This window comes from Plectropomus leopardus, chromosome 4 (assembly GCF_008729295.1).
Source record: "Plectropomus leopardus isolate mb chromosome 4, YSFRI_Pleo_2.0, whole genome shotgun sequence".
Lineage (NCBI taxonomy): Eukaryota > Metazoa > Chordata > Actinopteri > Perciformes > Serranidae > Plectropomus > Plectropomus leopardus.
Genome location: NC_056466.1, coordinates 1,147,338 through 1,163,157, shown reverse-complemented (window position 1 = coordinate 1,163,157; position 15,820 = coordinate 1,147,338). Strand labels below are relative to the sequence as shown.

Sequence of the window (15,820 nt, the reverse complement as noted above, 5' to 3'; positions counted from 1 at the left end):
ATAAGAAGTCATATAAAACTGCCAGAGGGGTTTTCACACATCGCCGCCCTCCAATCACAAAAACAACAGTCGTCGTGACAGAAATGATCAAACATTTAGAGGAAGAGGCACAGCGGGATTAAAGTGGATAAACAACAAAGATACTCAAACAAAACGTACGTCATCCAGCTCTATAATTTGCGTATTGACACATTTACATAAAAATACAGTAAAACTTGTGTTGTCTTGTTTGGATAAAATTGTGACTGGTGGGTTTTTGTTTTTTTTTTTTTTACAAACACAGTGAGTTCTTCATTTCTCGAATTTTACAGTACAGAGATGGAAAAAAGTGAGGTAAAATGAAACTTTTTGTGTGTTTCAAAAGCTGATGTTTCAGTGTCCACCCTCATGTCTGTTTAAAATCACAAAGATGGCTTCAAGATTACTTTCCAAATGAGCTCACCAATTAAAAAAAAAAAAAAAGGAAGACAAAGACGGGCAGATCTTCCACGGAGTGCTGGTTTCTCCTCCAGTCTCTCAGTTTTCTGCTGCGGCCCCTCTTCACACGTCACTGGGGCCCTTCATGCCTGAGTCCTTTGCAGAAACCGGCGACGCCACCATAGGCAGGACGCACTGCGACGACTCGCAGTAACCGTTCAGTCCAGGGGGACCGGGAGGCCCGGGGACGCCGGTCAATCCGGGAACACCGCGTGGTCCCCGCTCTCCGTCACGACCGTCTTTGCCGTAAGCCGGTCGACCGGGTTCACCTGCGGGAAGAGCGAAAAGAATAAATAATAGTAGATTCATCATCTGAGTCGGATTTATCTGTTTTGGTCCTGCCAGCTTCATCCAGACACTTTGTAGCGTCAGTAAGCTGCGTCTGAATCAGCAGCCGGAAGTGTTGGTGTTTCTGCCGCAGAGCTGCAGGCGGGAAATCATTCTCTGTGTCTTGAGGTGGTCCGTGCTGCACACTGTGGTTTCTGAAGGGTAACCCTCTGCTGTGACGGAGCTGCGAGGCCGGCTGCTGCTGGACTTTGACTTGGTTTCAGCCTGAATGGATTCGCTGGATTTCTGTGGAGCAGCCACGCAGCCAACAGCACGTGAGCAGGTAAGGCTGAGTCACGCGACAGCATGTCCGATTTTTAACGCTTTGGATCCTGAGCAGATTGACTTCATGGTAGCTTCACATTATGAGGAACAAGAAAATGGCGTGAAATTTAGCACAAAAATAAATAAATAAAGCAATAAAAGTTAGACAAATAAATAAATAAGGTTAAAGATGGTTAAAAATAAATGAAAAAATAAATAACTAAGGTTAAAAATGGTTAAATAAATAAATAAATGAGGTTAAAATGCTGACTGTCTTGGCCAGGCCTCCCTTGAAAAAGAGATTCTTAATCTCAATGGGACCAACCTGGCAAAGTAACAGTTAAATAAAGGCTAAAAAATGGTTTTTTTATGCAAAAAAAATAGTTTTAATAAGCAAAAAAAAAAAAGGGTAGAAATAAAAAAAAAATAATGTTTTTGGCCACAAGTTTTAAATTGTAATAAATTTAAATCAATTAAAATTATAAAAAAAAATAAATAAGGTAAAACATGTTTTTGGCCACAACAACGTCAAGAAGATTATAAGTTTTAAAATATTAGCTGTTTTAATGAGTGTTTTTACTGGTTTTCTGAATCAGCCCTGAAATAAACATGTCTTACCAGAAGTTCAAGCTGGCACTAAAAAGAAATCTGACACACTGCACCATTAAGGCAATTTAACAAAAATGTGACTGTACAGTAGCTAAATTACATGTAATTAAAATCGCTTTTTGACACAAACTTTACAAAACTCAATCATTTGTTTTTTAGTCTGAAAATAGGATTCAAGTAAAAATTATTGAGTTTGATGTCGTGCAGAGTAGAAAAAACAACCTCACTGATACTTTAAAATCAATAGAAAGTTTGAGGAGAGTTATCACCTCAACCTGATGATTGTAACTGTGTGTGTGTGTGTGTGTGTGTGTGTGTGTGTGTGTGTGCGCGCGCGCGCGCATGTGTGTGCACAAGCTTTTTTAATATGGATTCACAGAGTTTTGGCCTGATTGCGTTTCACATCAGTCGTCAAAATGCATTTAAAAAACAATTTGAAACGAGACGGCGAGAGGCCAAAAGCTGCTGCGGACGGACGGATAAATAAAAGCAATGATGATGCCAGCGTCAGCCCGAGACCACAATCAATCATTAGCATACGTAAGGAAGTGTGTGTGTGTGTGTGTGTGTGTGTGTGTGAGGGAGGGAAAGGCCAAAAAAGAAGACATAAAGTTGATGTCTATTATCAATCATTTGCATACGGAGGTGTGTAGATGAGGAAATTGAGTGTGTGTGTTTTTGTGTGTGTGTGTGTGTGTGTGTGTGTGTGTGTGTGTGTGTAGGAGGAAACGAGTGTGTGAAACTCTGCGTGTGCGTCTTCAAAACGCTCCATCTGTAATTCCTCATAGCAGTTAATTCATCATCTGTGCTGAGGCGTCGGGGCGTCCGCGGGCGTTTAGGACTAATATTTCAGCTCCCATTACAGTGGCGGAGCAGAGAGCCGCCGCTCCGGTTTGACCTTTGACCCCAGTCGGGGGACTGGCAGCCTGACCCCCCATCCATCAGCGCAGGCAGAGGGAAAATATGAAGAGGGAAACATTATTAGTTAGATTACAGAGGGGAGAGATTTAGCTGTCAGTTTGGTCAGCAGGGTGGGCGGCTGTCTGGTCGTCTGTCTGTCTGTCTGCTTACCTGTCTGTCCGTCTGCTTACCTGTCTGTCCGTCTGCTTACCTGTCTGTCCGTCTGACTGGTCCGACCTGTCCGTCTCACTCGGTGCGTTTACGTGCACATTTTAGTCGAGCTACAGTTATACTTTGATTAAGTTATTCAGTTTGACTGAGACTGTATTTATTGATGAAGTCTGTCTGATTCTTGGATGCAGCTGCAGATCTGCCCTCTTTAGATAGTTGCAGTAAACCTTTATTATTGATACAGTCTATGATAAAGACCCAATCACAATCATAGCTATTGTTTTACAATAACTTGGAGGTAAAAAAAAAATGCCACATGAAGTCATTAAATCAAACGTGAGCAAACTCTTTACTTTACAAACTTTACAAACTTTACAAACTTTACAGCACAAAATAGGACATCGTTCTGCCAAAGTGTTTCTTTGCAGGAGGTTAAAAGACATAAAAATAACTGTTTATTTGAATAATTAATCATATATGATGAATATAAATGATAATAATAATAATAATAATAATAATAATAATAATAATAATGATGATAATAATGCTAACAGTACCTTTGTTTATACAACATCTTTAAAGAAAGTTACAAAGTGCTTCATAATAAAGACAATAATAAAGTTAAGGAACCTGTAAGCTCAGTATCACAAATCACAAAAAATCCCTCAAGAGGCTTTTGATCTATATAACTTTCAACAACCTCCGACATTAAATCTTTGTGCTGATAAAAAAAAATGCTTGATTTCTTAAAAAAGTATGGGGAAATGCAGTGAGCACTTAAAAGGAGAAATTTAAGTGCAAAAAAAATTACCTGAAAATTAGCTAAAAAATTTAAAAAAAAAAAAAACAAATTTATTTAAAAAAAAACATGCTTAAAAATTATAACAATACTCTAAAATTTCAAACATATAATTTTGATCATTTTAAATGTAGTTTAGCTTTAAAAAAAAAAAAAAATGTTTCTCTTGGTTTTCAAAAATAATTTTCCAAATGAGTAATTTCTTGCAAGTTGTGAGATATTTCTTGACAGGAAGAAATCAAGAAGTTAAAAAAAAAAAAAAAAAAAAAAAAAAAAAACATAATAATTTGATCCAGGTTTCAAAGGGTTAAATCACATAAAAAGACAAAACACTGGCAGCCTTTGGTTTTGGGACTGAAGTGCTCATTGCCTTTTCCCCATGTTTTTGAAAGAAATCAACCCAAATTTGCTCAGATTTCAAAGGGTCAAAACTGCAAATGTTTGAAGTAAACTCACCGTATTACATAGGTGCGGAACGGTATGATGTGCTGCATGACCGCAGGAATGTGCAACCATATTCGTATCTGTGAGGAAGACCGAAAAACATGACACAGAGTATTTAACATCAAACGCATGAGGCAGCTAATTCTATTCACTGAATGAATTATAATCATTATGGAGGATTTATTGCACAGCTGTTGTATTTAGACAGTTTTAGCTAAGTGTACCGAATACACTGGCAAAAAAATATCACTTTCCCTCCAAATCCACCTCAAAAATAAAATCATAATTCTCAATTTAGTCAAGATTTCTTGACCTCAGAGTGTAAAATGCGAGTTTTAAACATTAAATCATGGAAAGGAGGAGGTGAGGACAGCATCTGTGTGTTTGTGTGGGTGGACTCACGTTGGAGACGATGGTGATGAAGGCGTGTGCGATGGGGAAGGGGAGGCTCTCCGGGGTGCCCGACTCGAAGCACTCCTTCATCAGGGAGAGGCCGTGCTTCCCGCAGAACAGACAGACGTAACGCAGCAGATGCAGAGGGACCTCCACGTCCTGGTCAAAAAGGAGACGCAACATCAGATGCATCCCATAAAGTCACGATGTGTTACCACAGGCTCTTTTAAATTATTCTTCCCTTTCTTAGTTAAATGAACAAATACATGCAAACCAATATCAATATCACACAGAAAAATGGTTAAAGACAACGAGCCCATGTGTTTACATACATATATGAAGACAAATAGAAATGAAAATCAATAAATAAGCACAATAATATAACATTCATGAGAGTTCATACATCATGCACGGTCTACAAATCTTTCAAAATTCAGAGGAAAAGAGAAAAATATAGTTCTTTTCCGCATTTTTTTCAGTTTCCAGTATTTAGTCAACAACAACATTATGAGTCATTGAAAAGCATTTTTTTTAACGCTCTTTTAAATCTACTAATTTCTTAAAGTTTGTAAAGGATAAACCTTTCAACCCTGAGCAAACATCAGGGGAAAAAAGCAATTGACAACATGGCGAGAAATTTCCAGAAAATTGCAAGAAATTAGTAGATTTTAAAAATTATTATTATTTTCTTTTTTTAGGCATTTGAACACAGCACAAGAAAAGTCATGTCAATCCAGGCGTCAAAGAGTTAACCAACTTGTATGTGTTGAAAAGTTTGGTGCAGTCGTGACAATTCTGGTGCATGAAACTTTTTAGAAACTTTGTTTTGACTTAACAGAAACTTTACAAAAAAAATCAGGTAAAATTTGTGTATTTCAGTATAAATGTATTGTTTTGATGATGTGTGTCAGTTATTTTGGAGAGAAAAATCAGTGAAAGCAGGAGTCTTTCTTAGTAATCCAGCTCATTTTTCACACAGCCTGTTCCTAAATTCATCTCACCCCCGAGCTTAATGAAACTTTATTACGGTGGGAAGGTAAAAGCCTTCGAGCTGGCAGATTATCCGGGGACACGTTAATGCTCTCTGGGGGACAGTGACTTCATCTGCAGGAAACCAAGCCATATTCAAGAAACAGAAACTCACCCAGTAGGGCTCTTTTACCATTTCTTCCAGTATACAAGCCCCAGCCCCCCGTCTACTGCAGTCACTTCCACGACATTGTTATTACACTGATTCTGATCTCTTGAAATGTTCATTTGAGAACACAAAGAGCAGCATCAGGAGCACGGACCAATGAAACCCTGTTACCATGGCGTTTACGAGGCTCAGCACGCTGTGATAACAACCACAGAGGGCAGGAAATGTGGACAATACTTATCTAAACAAAGAACTGTATGAGAAAAAGTCAACACACACTGTTGACATGACGCAAAACTGTGATATCAGACTTTTTCTGGCAAGAAAAAAAATCTGCCTTGCAGCCAGACCTTCTTTCAGATAGTTTTTTTAAAATATTTGATAATTTTCTATAGCTATTTTTTACTGTTTATTTCCTGGCTTACAGCTACATGTGATGAAGAAGTGGTATGGGCGCTATTAATAGCCACCTTGGTGCTAACGGGTCGCATGCAATGACAGGTGTTTAGTTGGAAAACCTTTGCTCGTGTCGCACTGCTGGAGCGGGCTGTCGGACATGTCCGCGCTGAAGCGCACTGTCAGAAAAGGCCATTATTTCCCTGTTCATGATTTTTTTTATTTTATCCTTAATTGTGCAGTAATTTGAAAAGTCTGTTTAAATGCGAGAGCTGTTAATAAATCATCAATAATCTGTCCTGATGATCTATGATGAGAACTGTGGTATCACCTTGAAGATGGTTTACAGCAGGGGTATTCAACTAATTATTATTATTTATTAAACTTTCCAGCATTATATAAAAATGAAAAACTCCATCTGAAACAAACTTCAGGTAAATTGAAGCACATTGTGCTGATAATAGGCCAACCTCTCCTGACTGCAGGACTCTGACTTCAGCTTCTGTCAAACTTCTGTGCTATTAATCATTTTCCTCAGGAATTAAAAACTTTTGAGTCGGCCTACTTCTCCTATAGCTGCCAACAGCCTGCCGACATTCAGTTAGAGAAAGGCTGAAAATAAGCTCATGTGCTTGTGGCCCCGGGCCCCCAAAACATAACATCTGCCCCTGGTAATAATAATGAGAGCTCAGCGCGAGCGGCCAGATGAGACACGGAGCGACGCGTCCTGGTGTTTCTAAATAATTCATCCAAAGTCTGATTAAAGCTGAAACTAACACAAAGTCGTCTGTAGAGTCTGAAGAAGTCACTTTCACCTCTGCAGATGTGTCTGTTTCAGACACTTTGGTGCTGTGAGGAGAAGCTGCGCTCTGTTTGTCTGTCTCACTGCGCTGCTGTCGGACCGTCAGCTGTTTGATCCGCGATGATGAATTGCTGTGGCTGTCAAACACTCAGCTGTTCTACAGTCAAAGTCCTTCACTGCATGTAGTTCGCCACAGTGCTATTCGAATTATCATTGGCTGTTCGTGTTGTCTGTCAAAACATGGCTGGAATGCGTTCGATTGACATTCTATCGACCATGTCTCATATTTCGAGGAATAGTTATATTGCGATTGATATCTTTGTCATTATCACCCAGCCCGAAAAAATTTAAGAAAGAAAAGTGTGTAAAATATGGCAAACAGTCCTTTAAGGGTTCATCTCATGGCAAAAATATATATTTCAATAGCTTTTCTATGAAACAGTCCAGCTCCAAAAATATAAAACCAATATGTAGAGGCAGATGTTTTAATCTTGGTGAGTCTCCACAAATAACCGAATGTGTGAAAACCATGGATTAAGTGAGAAAAAGTGCTGTTAAGGACGGCGATAAGAAAAAGGTCAGCTATCCTTGACATAAAATCCAAGTTGGGTTTTACCCAACAGTGACTAACAACTAATATAATCACATTACATTTCACTAGAGTACACTGGAGTATTTATGAATTGAATGCACAGTTATGGTTGAACAAATATAATAATTTTCCTCAACATCAGGTTACATTCTATAGTATGAAAATCTCTTACATTTACAATCAATTAGAGCATCAATAAATGGGATGATTTAAATTTACAGAAGACCTGCATTAACTGTTCAACACAAATTCTGGTTCTGGTTTACTGAAAAAAAAACCTCACGGATGAATATTTCTTTATAAATAATGTTTATAATAAACAAAGGCAGATTCTGTAATGGGGAGAAGAAAATAATTATTTTGAGTTTAGTTTTTAACATCAATTTGAGATATTAAAACCTGTGCAGACACTAAAATACTGCTGCTGAGTAAAGATGACTTGCATTTTTTCACAGGAGGTGACTCACTGAAAACTGGTGTTACTAAAACTCAAGTATTTTTCTTCCCAGTCCTGAGCCGATGATGAAGCACTTTATTTTTTCCTGTTTTTCCGTCCTTGTGCTTGCTGAATTTAATTTCCACAGCGTGTGCAGTGACCTCTCAGACAGCAACCGAAATTTACCAGTTAAGTGTCGAAAGGTTCTGGCCCGCTGAGAGACGATCTGACCAATAAACTAGAGTCTCCTCAGTTAGTGATGTGACAGCGTTTGGCACATACGAGCTCCCGATGCCCCCCAAGCCTCACCTCTAATTTCCACCAGATCCGTGTTGGGTCCGGCTCCGATCCGTCACGGCAGACGGACAAACAGATTACGCTCTAGTCTGTGTGTTAATTTCCTCTGACTCCCAGTCGCGGATCAGATACGCAAGTTTCTGCCGGACGTCCCAATTCAGCCGAATTAAGCACAGAGCAGACAGGAAATCAAACAGCGACACAACATTAAAACATCTGAGTAATTTTCAGAATAAAACACTCCGTGTTTACGTCTGATTTCACTTAACTACATCAACAAAACGTCACAATGAGCGGATCCAGGCCTGGAGTCAACAGGTCAGAGGTTTTCAGAGGTCACTACCGGCAACCCGGACGAGGAGGAAAAGGCGTGAACGCCATACGGGGAGTTACGGAAGTGAATTGATTTATTACTTCTGATTCTGATATAATGCGCCTGATGCTGTGATGACCATGGGAACTCCCCGGTCTCGCTACTCTAGCTGCACCGCGCCGCACTCAGAGTGAAACCGGTGGGAGTTGACCGATGAGGGAGCACGGAGCAAAACCACAATGGAGCCGTTTCCACAACGCGCATGCAAGCGGTGGAAATCCAGAGTCGGGCATACATCTATAGCTTTCATCATCACCCTGCTCTGCTGCTCTGGACGCAGCACAGCTGTCGGGTTTGTGCAGCTTCCCAGTAAAACATTTTAGGGACAGAATAAATTACAGAAACACGACCAGCACAAGAACAAGACGACAGAGACTAATTACACTTTGAAAGCATTTTGCAAACAAAAGCAGCTCATAGTGAAACAGACGCCAGGAGTTTCATTGAAGTGAATGAGTCAGTCTGTGTTTTTGCAGCAGACTGTCATCGCTGGTCTGAACTGGCCCTGAAGCAACATGTTTCTGAGCGATTATTTGCAGCTGTAGGTGACAGTCAACTGACAGAAAACAGAGCGCACACTTCACATGACTCAGCGTGAAAAATGAAAACGCTTTCTTACATTCATGTCGCAGAAGGAGCCGAGGATGTTGCTTTCATGAGCAGATATGTCCTGCAGGGAAGAAACAAGAGACAGTGAGATCAAAGTTTTCAGAGGTCAAACATGATAAAACAGAGTCGTCCTGTCGTTCTCGATTCTACCGGCAGCGTTTCGATGACATTACATCGATGACTTTATGTCTGCGACGCTGTTTTGCTCCGTCCTCCACACGGCTCTACATCCCACCGCGAGCGTTTGAGAAGCGCAGCGTCCTGGCGGCTGATACTGTAGACTTGCTGAGATAGTGCTTATTTTGTCATTTTCCCTCGATTTTGTGCTAATTTTCCCTTGATGTTTGTGATTCTCCTGTGGCTGAGTAGGCTACATATATAAATACTTTCCTTTTCTGTCTGTTTAAATGCAGTTTATTGATGTTTTTATCCATTTTGTTGTGCTGCAGCCTAAAGTCCAGCCAGGAACTTAGTGGATCAAAGAATTTTGGCCGTGTTTCAATCAAAAAAACATGCTCTTGATAATTATATAAATCAGTATTTAAAAAATCCACTTAAACACTGAGGAGATTTCAGATTTGTGGCTGTCTTTTAGTTAAAAACGTATACATCTTAACAATTATACAGATGAATAATTAATAATTCCATTATGAACGAAATAGACGTGGGAGATTTTAACCCTGTTTTTGTTAAAATTACAGTGCTGTTGTTAATAATTATCTCTGTTCTGTCTGTTTCATGTACAGCACTTGTCAGCAGGAGCGTTAATCCAGCGTGCTGCTGGAAGAACGAGCAGATACAGCCGATGTAACGTTAGTTAAGTCAAACTTGTTTACAACGTTTTATTTTGCCGTGGCTGTAACATGGAGTTAACATTAATTTGGAATTTAGATTTTAATGTCAGTGCTTTAAAAACATTTTTTTTCTGCTTGTTTTATTTTATTTACGTTATAAAGATTCTTTCTATGATTATTTAATAATTATATTTTATTAATTATTATTTAATAATTAATTATATTTTTTTCAATTTAATATGAAAATCAGTATTAGGGGTCGGCAGATTATCACCCTGACTGATCATCGGGGCCGATATTTAGCATTTTGCTGATCATCTTTATCAGCATTTTATTTTAAAATAAATTAATTTAAAAGTGCAAAGAAAGTGTCAGCATGGAAGGAACTTTTACTTAAAAACCACAGGGAGCTATTTTTATTTATTCTTTTTTTATTTAAATTTTCAATTGACTTTATGAAAAAATAAAAGTTGTTGGGAACTTGCTGTGTATGATGTTGAAAGTTTCAGTTTTGATTAAATATTTGCTAAAGGGATTTAAAAAAATGTATGTATTTATTTTTTGTTTTGTGTTGGAGTTTGTCATATTCCAAATACTGACAGGAAGATGTTTCTTTTTTGTTAATTGCAAATCAGTTCCAAATATTGATTATCAGTCTCATTAACTACCAATAGTCGTAAATGTTATCGGCCCCGAAAAACCAATATCGCTCGACTCCTAATCAGTGTCAGCATCAAAAATCGTGCACCGATCAGGATGTAATGTGTGGGCGTGCTTGTGTGTGTGTGTGTGTGTGTGTGTGTGTGTGTGTGTGTGTGTGTGTGTGTGTGTGTGTGTGTGTGTGTGTGTGTGTGTGTGTGTGTGACGTGTCCTCACCTCTATGGTGGGGTGTGTGTTGTGTTTGTAGGCTGTGTAGAGGGGGAACTGGATCTGGAAGATCTTGGCGGCGCACAGCAGCAGTTTCTCCCTCTCCTCTGTGCTCCAGGAGCTGAACGGGTCCTGGCTGTCGCTGCTGCCGCTCGCTCCGACGCCACCATCGCCACCCCCAGACCCACCGCCGCCCTCCCTGGGTCCCAGCGCTTCCATCTGGGCTTCACACGGCTGGCTGCCCCCCTGACCCTGACCCTGGCTCTGGGTCTTATTCTGGTTCAGGTCGGGGGCGTCAGCGTCCTCCTCGGCAGAGTCTCTCTCCACATTCACGGGTTCGTCCTCCCCGGGTGAGGACGGCTGGGGGAGGGGCCCGGGTGCAGTCTCGCCGCCGCTCCATTCAGACCCCGCCCCCTCACCCCCAGACACGCCTCCTTTATGGGAGCGGTCTTGGAAGCTGCAGAGGCGGTCTCTCAGGCTGCTGATCTGAGCGATGACCAGGTTGATGAGGGCGTAGACCAGCTGGTTGAAGACCTCCAGGTGTTTGTACTCCTTGAAGCAGCAGAGACATTGTCTGAGGACACGACGCAGAAGACACGGGAAGAATTAGAGACCGACAGTGATGAAAACAGAAAATCAGACTTCTGAAAATCTGAGATGTAAATTGCTCAAGTAACACTAAAACTGTCTCTGAAACTTGAAGCAAATAAAGTGTTATAATAGTCAGTAGCTGATTTTTTCCCCCTAAACTATAAATACTAAACAGTAAAGTAAACAGCTGCAGATACTTATTACAGTTTTAAGAACTTTAAACTTTTCACTCACAGGATCGAGCAAAGCAACGTCATAACTTGTTTTACTTTGGACTAATCATGTAAATATTATCATGAACGTTCAGAGGAAGACGCACTGACCTCTGTGTCCAGGAGCTGATGTAGCCCAGCACTCGCAGGGCATGTTCCTTCTTTAGCTGGAAGCCTCCTTCGCTGCCGTCTGCATCCGATACTGAGGAGAAACGAGGGAAAACACGTCAGACAACAGCTGGATACATCTCAGGAAATATACAAAAAATAAAGTCCTGTTTTAACTTTTTATTCTCCAAATAGCAGCCGAATTAACACCAACTATCACCCACCGGCTGGTTTTACAGCTGTCAAGTCTGTCAACAACGTTCAAGGTTACTTTCTGGTGAGACAACAAAACTCATTTATTTGTGGCAGCCGGCCTCAAAACATCTGCCGCTGTGGACTGATTTTCTATTTGTAGAGCCGAACTGTTATTTTGGAGCGATGCTGAATTACATACATATATGTATATTTACACACACATCGTTCAGTTATGCATTGCACCACACTCTCGGAGCGCAGAGCGTACTCTGGGCACAGACGGAGCTGCAGAACGTCAGGCACATTGAAAGTGAAACTCCTAGAAGTTGGCATTTATTTGCAGCAGCTGCTCTTCGTATCCATCGATCTGATCAGCTCTGAACGCAACGACAGATCAATGCTCCGCTCCACGAGTGGAAAAACTACTGCTCAAGTAAAACTCATGGAGAGCTCCACGTTTATGAACCCCCGGAAACCTCCAAATTCAGACAGGGGACACAGAATTGTTGTGTACCCCAAAAATGTAGTAACCACTTACTTACTTACTTCCAATTAAATATTCACACTGGCCTCATAACGGACGTTATTAGATGGGCTTCGGTTTGCAGTGACATTAAATATTGTCCCCAGACTCCACCAGCGTCAGTCTAAAGTTACTGTTGTTGTTTTGGCCTTCAAAAGATCCACATCAGTCACACCCAGTTTAGAGGAATCAAATGTCTCCCCTGAATCGCTGACCTAAATTTGACAGCAAAGACCAGCAGAACACAAAAAAAAACAAGAACAATAGCTCTCAATCAACCATCTCAGCCATGCATGCAGTAAGTTTTCCCCTCGCTGAACCAAAACGCTCGCAGCTACTCAAGTGAACAGAAGCTCCTCCGCAGCCGGGAGAACTTCACTCTCAGAAATCTGGGCGGCAAATTTGACCGTTTTCCTGCAGGCGTGCCGAGGGACGCCGTCTCAGTGCTTTGATGATGACGATGTCCGGGAGGTGCCGACGTTAAAGCCAGTTTATGGCTGCAGCTCAGCGTGGATATAAATACAAAGAGGGGGAGGACACCTGCCCCGTGTGATCGCACTCCTCAGCTCAGCGGCGACTGTAACGCCCAGACAGACCGGAGGCGTTTAAACATGAGCGCTCCAGCTGTGACAATATACGTACAGTTCGACTGAAATGTGTTTCAGAAGGCCGGCAGAGGAAAAACATCTGAAACCATCAGAATGACCAAATATAATAATAACAATCATAATAATAATAAACTTTATTTGTATAGCGCCTGTCATAAAAGAAATGCAGCCCAACGCGCTTCACGAGAAAGAAATTAAATGCACCAAGTGCTTCACATCAAAACACATAAAAGACAAAAGACGTAATAAAACCTGCACGTAAATATAAAATAAAATCAGAACAGAACACATACACTGCATCTTCAAATGGATAATATCCACTCGATAATACCAGCAAAAGTAAAATAAAATAGATAAAAATTTAGAGCACAGAACACAAAACATAAAATGGAAAATAAAATAGTTACCATAAAACCCACTGACATTATTAATGAAAATAAGCATAAAAATCAGGAACGAAAAATGTATAAAATAAAGGAAAATGCAACATCTTAAAGATGTGCAACAGTACACAAATATATGCTCTTTGATAGAGACCTGGGAGAGGATGTGATTAACTCTTTGCTACCATGGTCAACACAACACAACAAGACATAAAACAAATACATACAACATACAAAAATAAATATATATATATATATATATATATAACTGTGTGAGAGAAAGGCAGATTTCTATTGTGAAACTTCTTAATTCTGTGATTTAACTAGTTTAAATCATCTTGTCGGTTTGTTTTGGGGAGGAGGAGAGCTCTGCTGATAATTCGGTCATCAGTAAAAATCCACCTGAACAATTAATACAAAAGCATTTTCGATTGTTTTTTTTAATATAATTTAGTTTTTTTGAGCTTCACCTGTGCACACACAAAAACAACGCAAATTAAAAAACAACAACAACAGTAAATATAAAGATTTTTTTTGCCAAAAAAAACACAGACTGTTTTAAAACTAAATTTTTAAATGTTTTTTTTTTCAGTTTTTTTTCCTCTTTATTTTTTTAAAAATATGCAATGAGCAATTATGTAATTTTTTTTTTTGGCCCAAAAAAAAAAAAAATTTTAAAAAAAAAATACATTTTTTTTTTTTTCTTTAAAAAATTGAAAAATATGCAGAAAAAAAAAAAAAAAAAAAAAAAAAAAAAAAAATGACCCCAAAAAATGCTGAATACTGAGTTTTTTTAAAAAAAAATATTTAACTTTCTGAAAATATTTTTTTATTTTTTTAAAATAATAAAAAAAGTTTTTTTAAAGATTTTTTTTTTTTTTTAAATTTTGGGCTTTTTAAAAAAAAAAAAATTTTTTTTATTTTTTTTTTTTATTTTTTTTTTTTTTTTACTTTTATTTTTGCAATTTGTTTAATTTTTTTTTTTTTTTTTTTTTTTAAAAATTTGTTTTTTTGACTTTCCAGGCCTGGAAAATGTGATTTTGAAGTCTAAAAATTTTCCAGGTTTTAAATGACCGTGCGCGCGCGTTTTTTTTTTAAAAAAGCCGCAGTCGTCCCCGCAGGCCGTAGTTTTTTTTTTTTTAGCTTTTTTTTTTGTTTTTTTTTGGCGGGAAACGCCGCTTTCTTAATCACCTTCATGTTAGAGGAAAAACTTTTTTTTTGCAACGACAAAAAAACGACTTTATTTTTTTTTTTCCCTCGTTCAAAACGCGACCGTTGTCACTTGTCCAGATATATGATTTTTATCTGAATCAAACTTTTTGCTTTGTTTTTTACGTCACTTCTTTTTTTTTGAATATTTTTTTTCTTTTGTCGTTTTTTTTTTTTTTCTGAAAAAATTTATGTTTTTTTAAAAAACAGAGTTTTTTTTTGAACAGCCTCGGGGATTTTTTTTGTCTCTTTTTTTTTTTAAAAAAAAAAAAGGATTTTTTTAACATTTTAATAAAAAAAATGTTGTTGTAACAAAATTTTTTTGTTTTTTTTTTTATTAATTACTATTAAATCATTTTTTTTTTTTTTTTCTGCCTTTCAAAAAACTGGTGTGTTTTTTTGTTTGTTTGTGTTTTGTTTTTGTTTTTGTTTGTGTGTGTGTGTTGTGTTGTTTTGTTTTTTTGTGTTTGTGTGTGTGTGTGTGTGTGTGTGTGTGTGTTGTGTTGTGTGTGTTTGTGTGTGTGTGTTTTATGATCATAAATATATTTTTTTTTTAACTTTTTTTTTTTAAATAAATTTTAATTTTTTTTTAATTGCATTGTCTTTTTTTTTTTTTGCATTTTTTTTGAAATTTTTTTTTTTTTTTTTTTAAGAAAAAATTTTTAATTAAAAAAAAAAAATATTTATTTTTTTTTAAAAAAATGGGCCATTTTTTTTTAAAGTTTTTTTTTTTTTTTTTTTTTTTTGTTCCAATTTCATGTTTTTTTTTTTTTTGGTGATTTTTTTTTTTTTTTTTTTTAAAAAAAAATGTTTTTTTTTTTATTTTATTATATTTTATTATTTTTTTTTTTTTTTTTTTTTTTTTTTTTTTTTTGAAAAAAAAAAAATTAATAAGTGTGTGTTTTTTCAGGTTTTTTTTTTTAAGTTTTTTTTTTTTTTTTAAACACTGTTGTTTTTTGCGTGTTGTTTGTGTGCGTTTTGTACCTTTTTTTTTTTCCTTTTTTGGCGTACTGGCTGTTTTTTTTTTTTTTTTTTTTTTTTTTTTTTTTTTTTTTTTTTATTTTTTTTTAAAACAGAAGTTCTGCGCCTTTTTTTTCCTGAAACGCAAACATTTTTTTTTCCCGTGTTTTTACAATCACCGTTTACACGTCACACACGATATTTTTTACGATGTTTTTTACGATGCTTGAATTTTTTCCGGATCAAAAAAAAAAGTTATTTTTTTTTTCGAGCCTGTGTACAAAAAACAGTTTAAGAAATTGAAACGCAACACAAGAAAAAAAAATTTCTCACCTTACGTTTT

The 15,820-nt window shown here is 37.6% G+C and overlaps 1 protein-coding gene across 1 annotated transcript in view; it reads right to left on the bottom strand.

Annotated features, from left to right (window-relative positions):
- Window positions 1–540: 540 nt before the first annotated feature.
- usp34 (ubiquitin specific peptidase 34) overlaps window positions 541–15,820 on the bottom strand; it is a 30,173-nt gene continuing 14,893 nt past the window's right edge. Inside the window, exons 2-8 of the mRNA XM_042484407.1 lie at window positions 11,603–11,693; window positions 10,698–11,262; window positions 9,038–9,088; window positions 4,394–4,543; window positions 4,004–4,071; window positions 894–1,093; window positions 541–746 (exon numbers count right to left, since the gene is read on the bottom strand). Of these exons, the coding sequence (XP_042340341.1) occupies window positions 541–746; window positions 894–1,093; window positions 4,004–4,071; window positions 4,394–4,543; window positions 9,038–9,088; window positions 10,698–11,262; window positions 11,603–11,693 (1,331 nt within the window). The remainder of the gene's footprint in view (window positions 747–893; window positions 1,094–4,003; window positions 4,072–4,393; window positions 4,544–9,037; window positions 9,089–10,697; window positions 11,263–11,602; window positions 11,694–15,820) is intronic.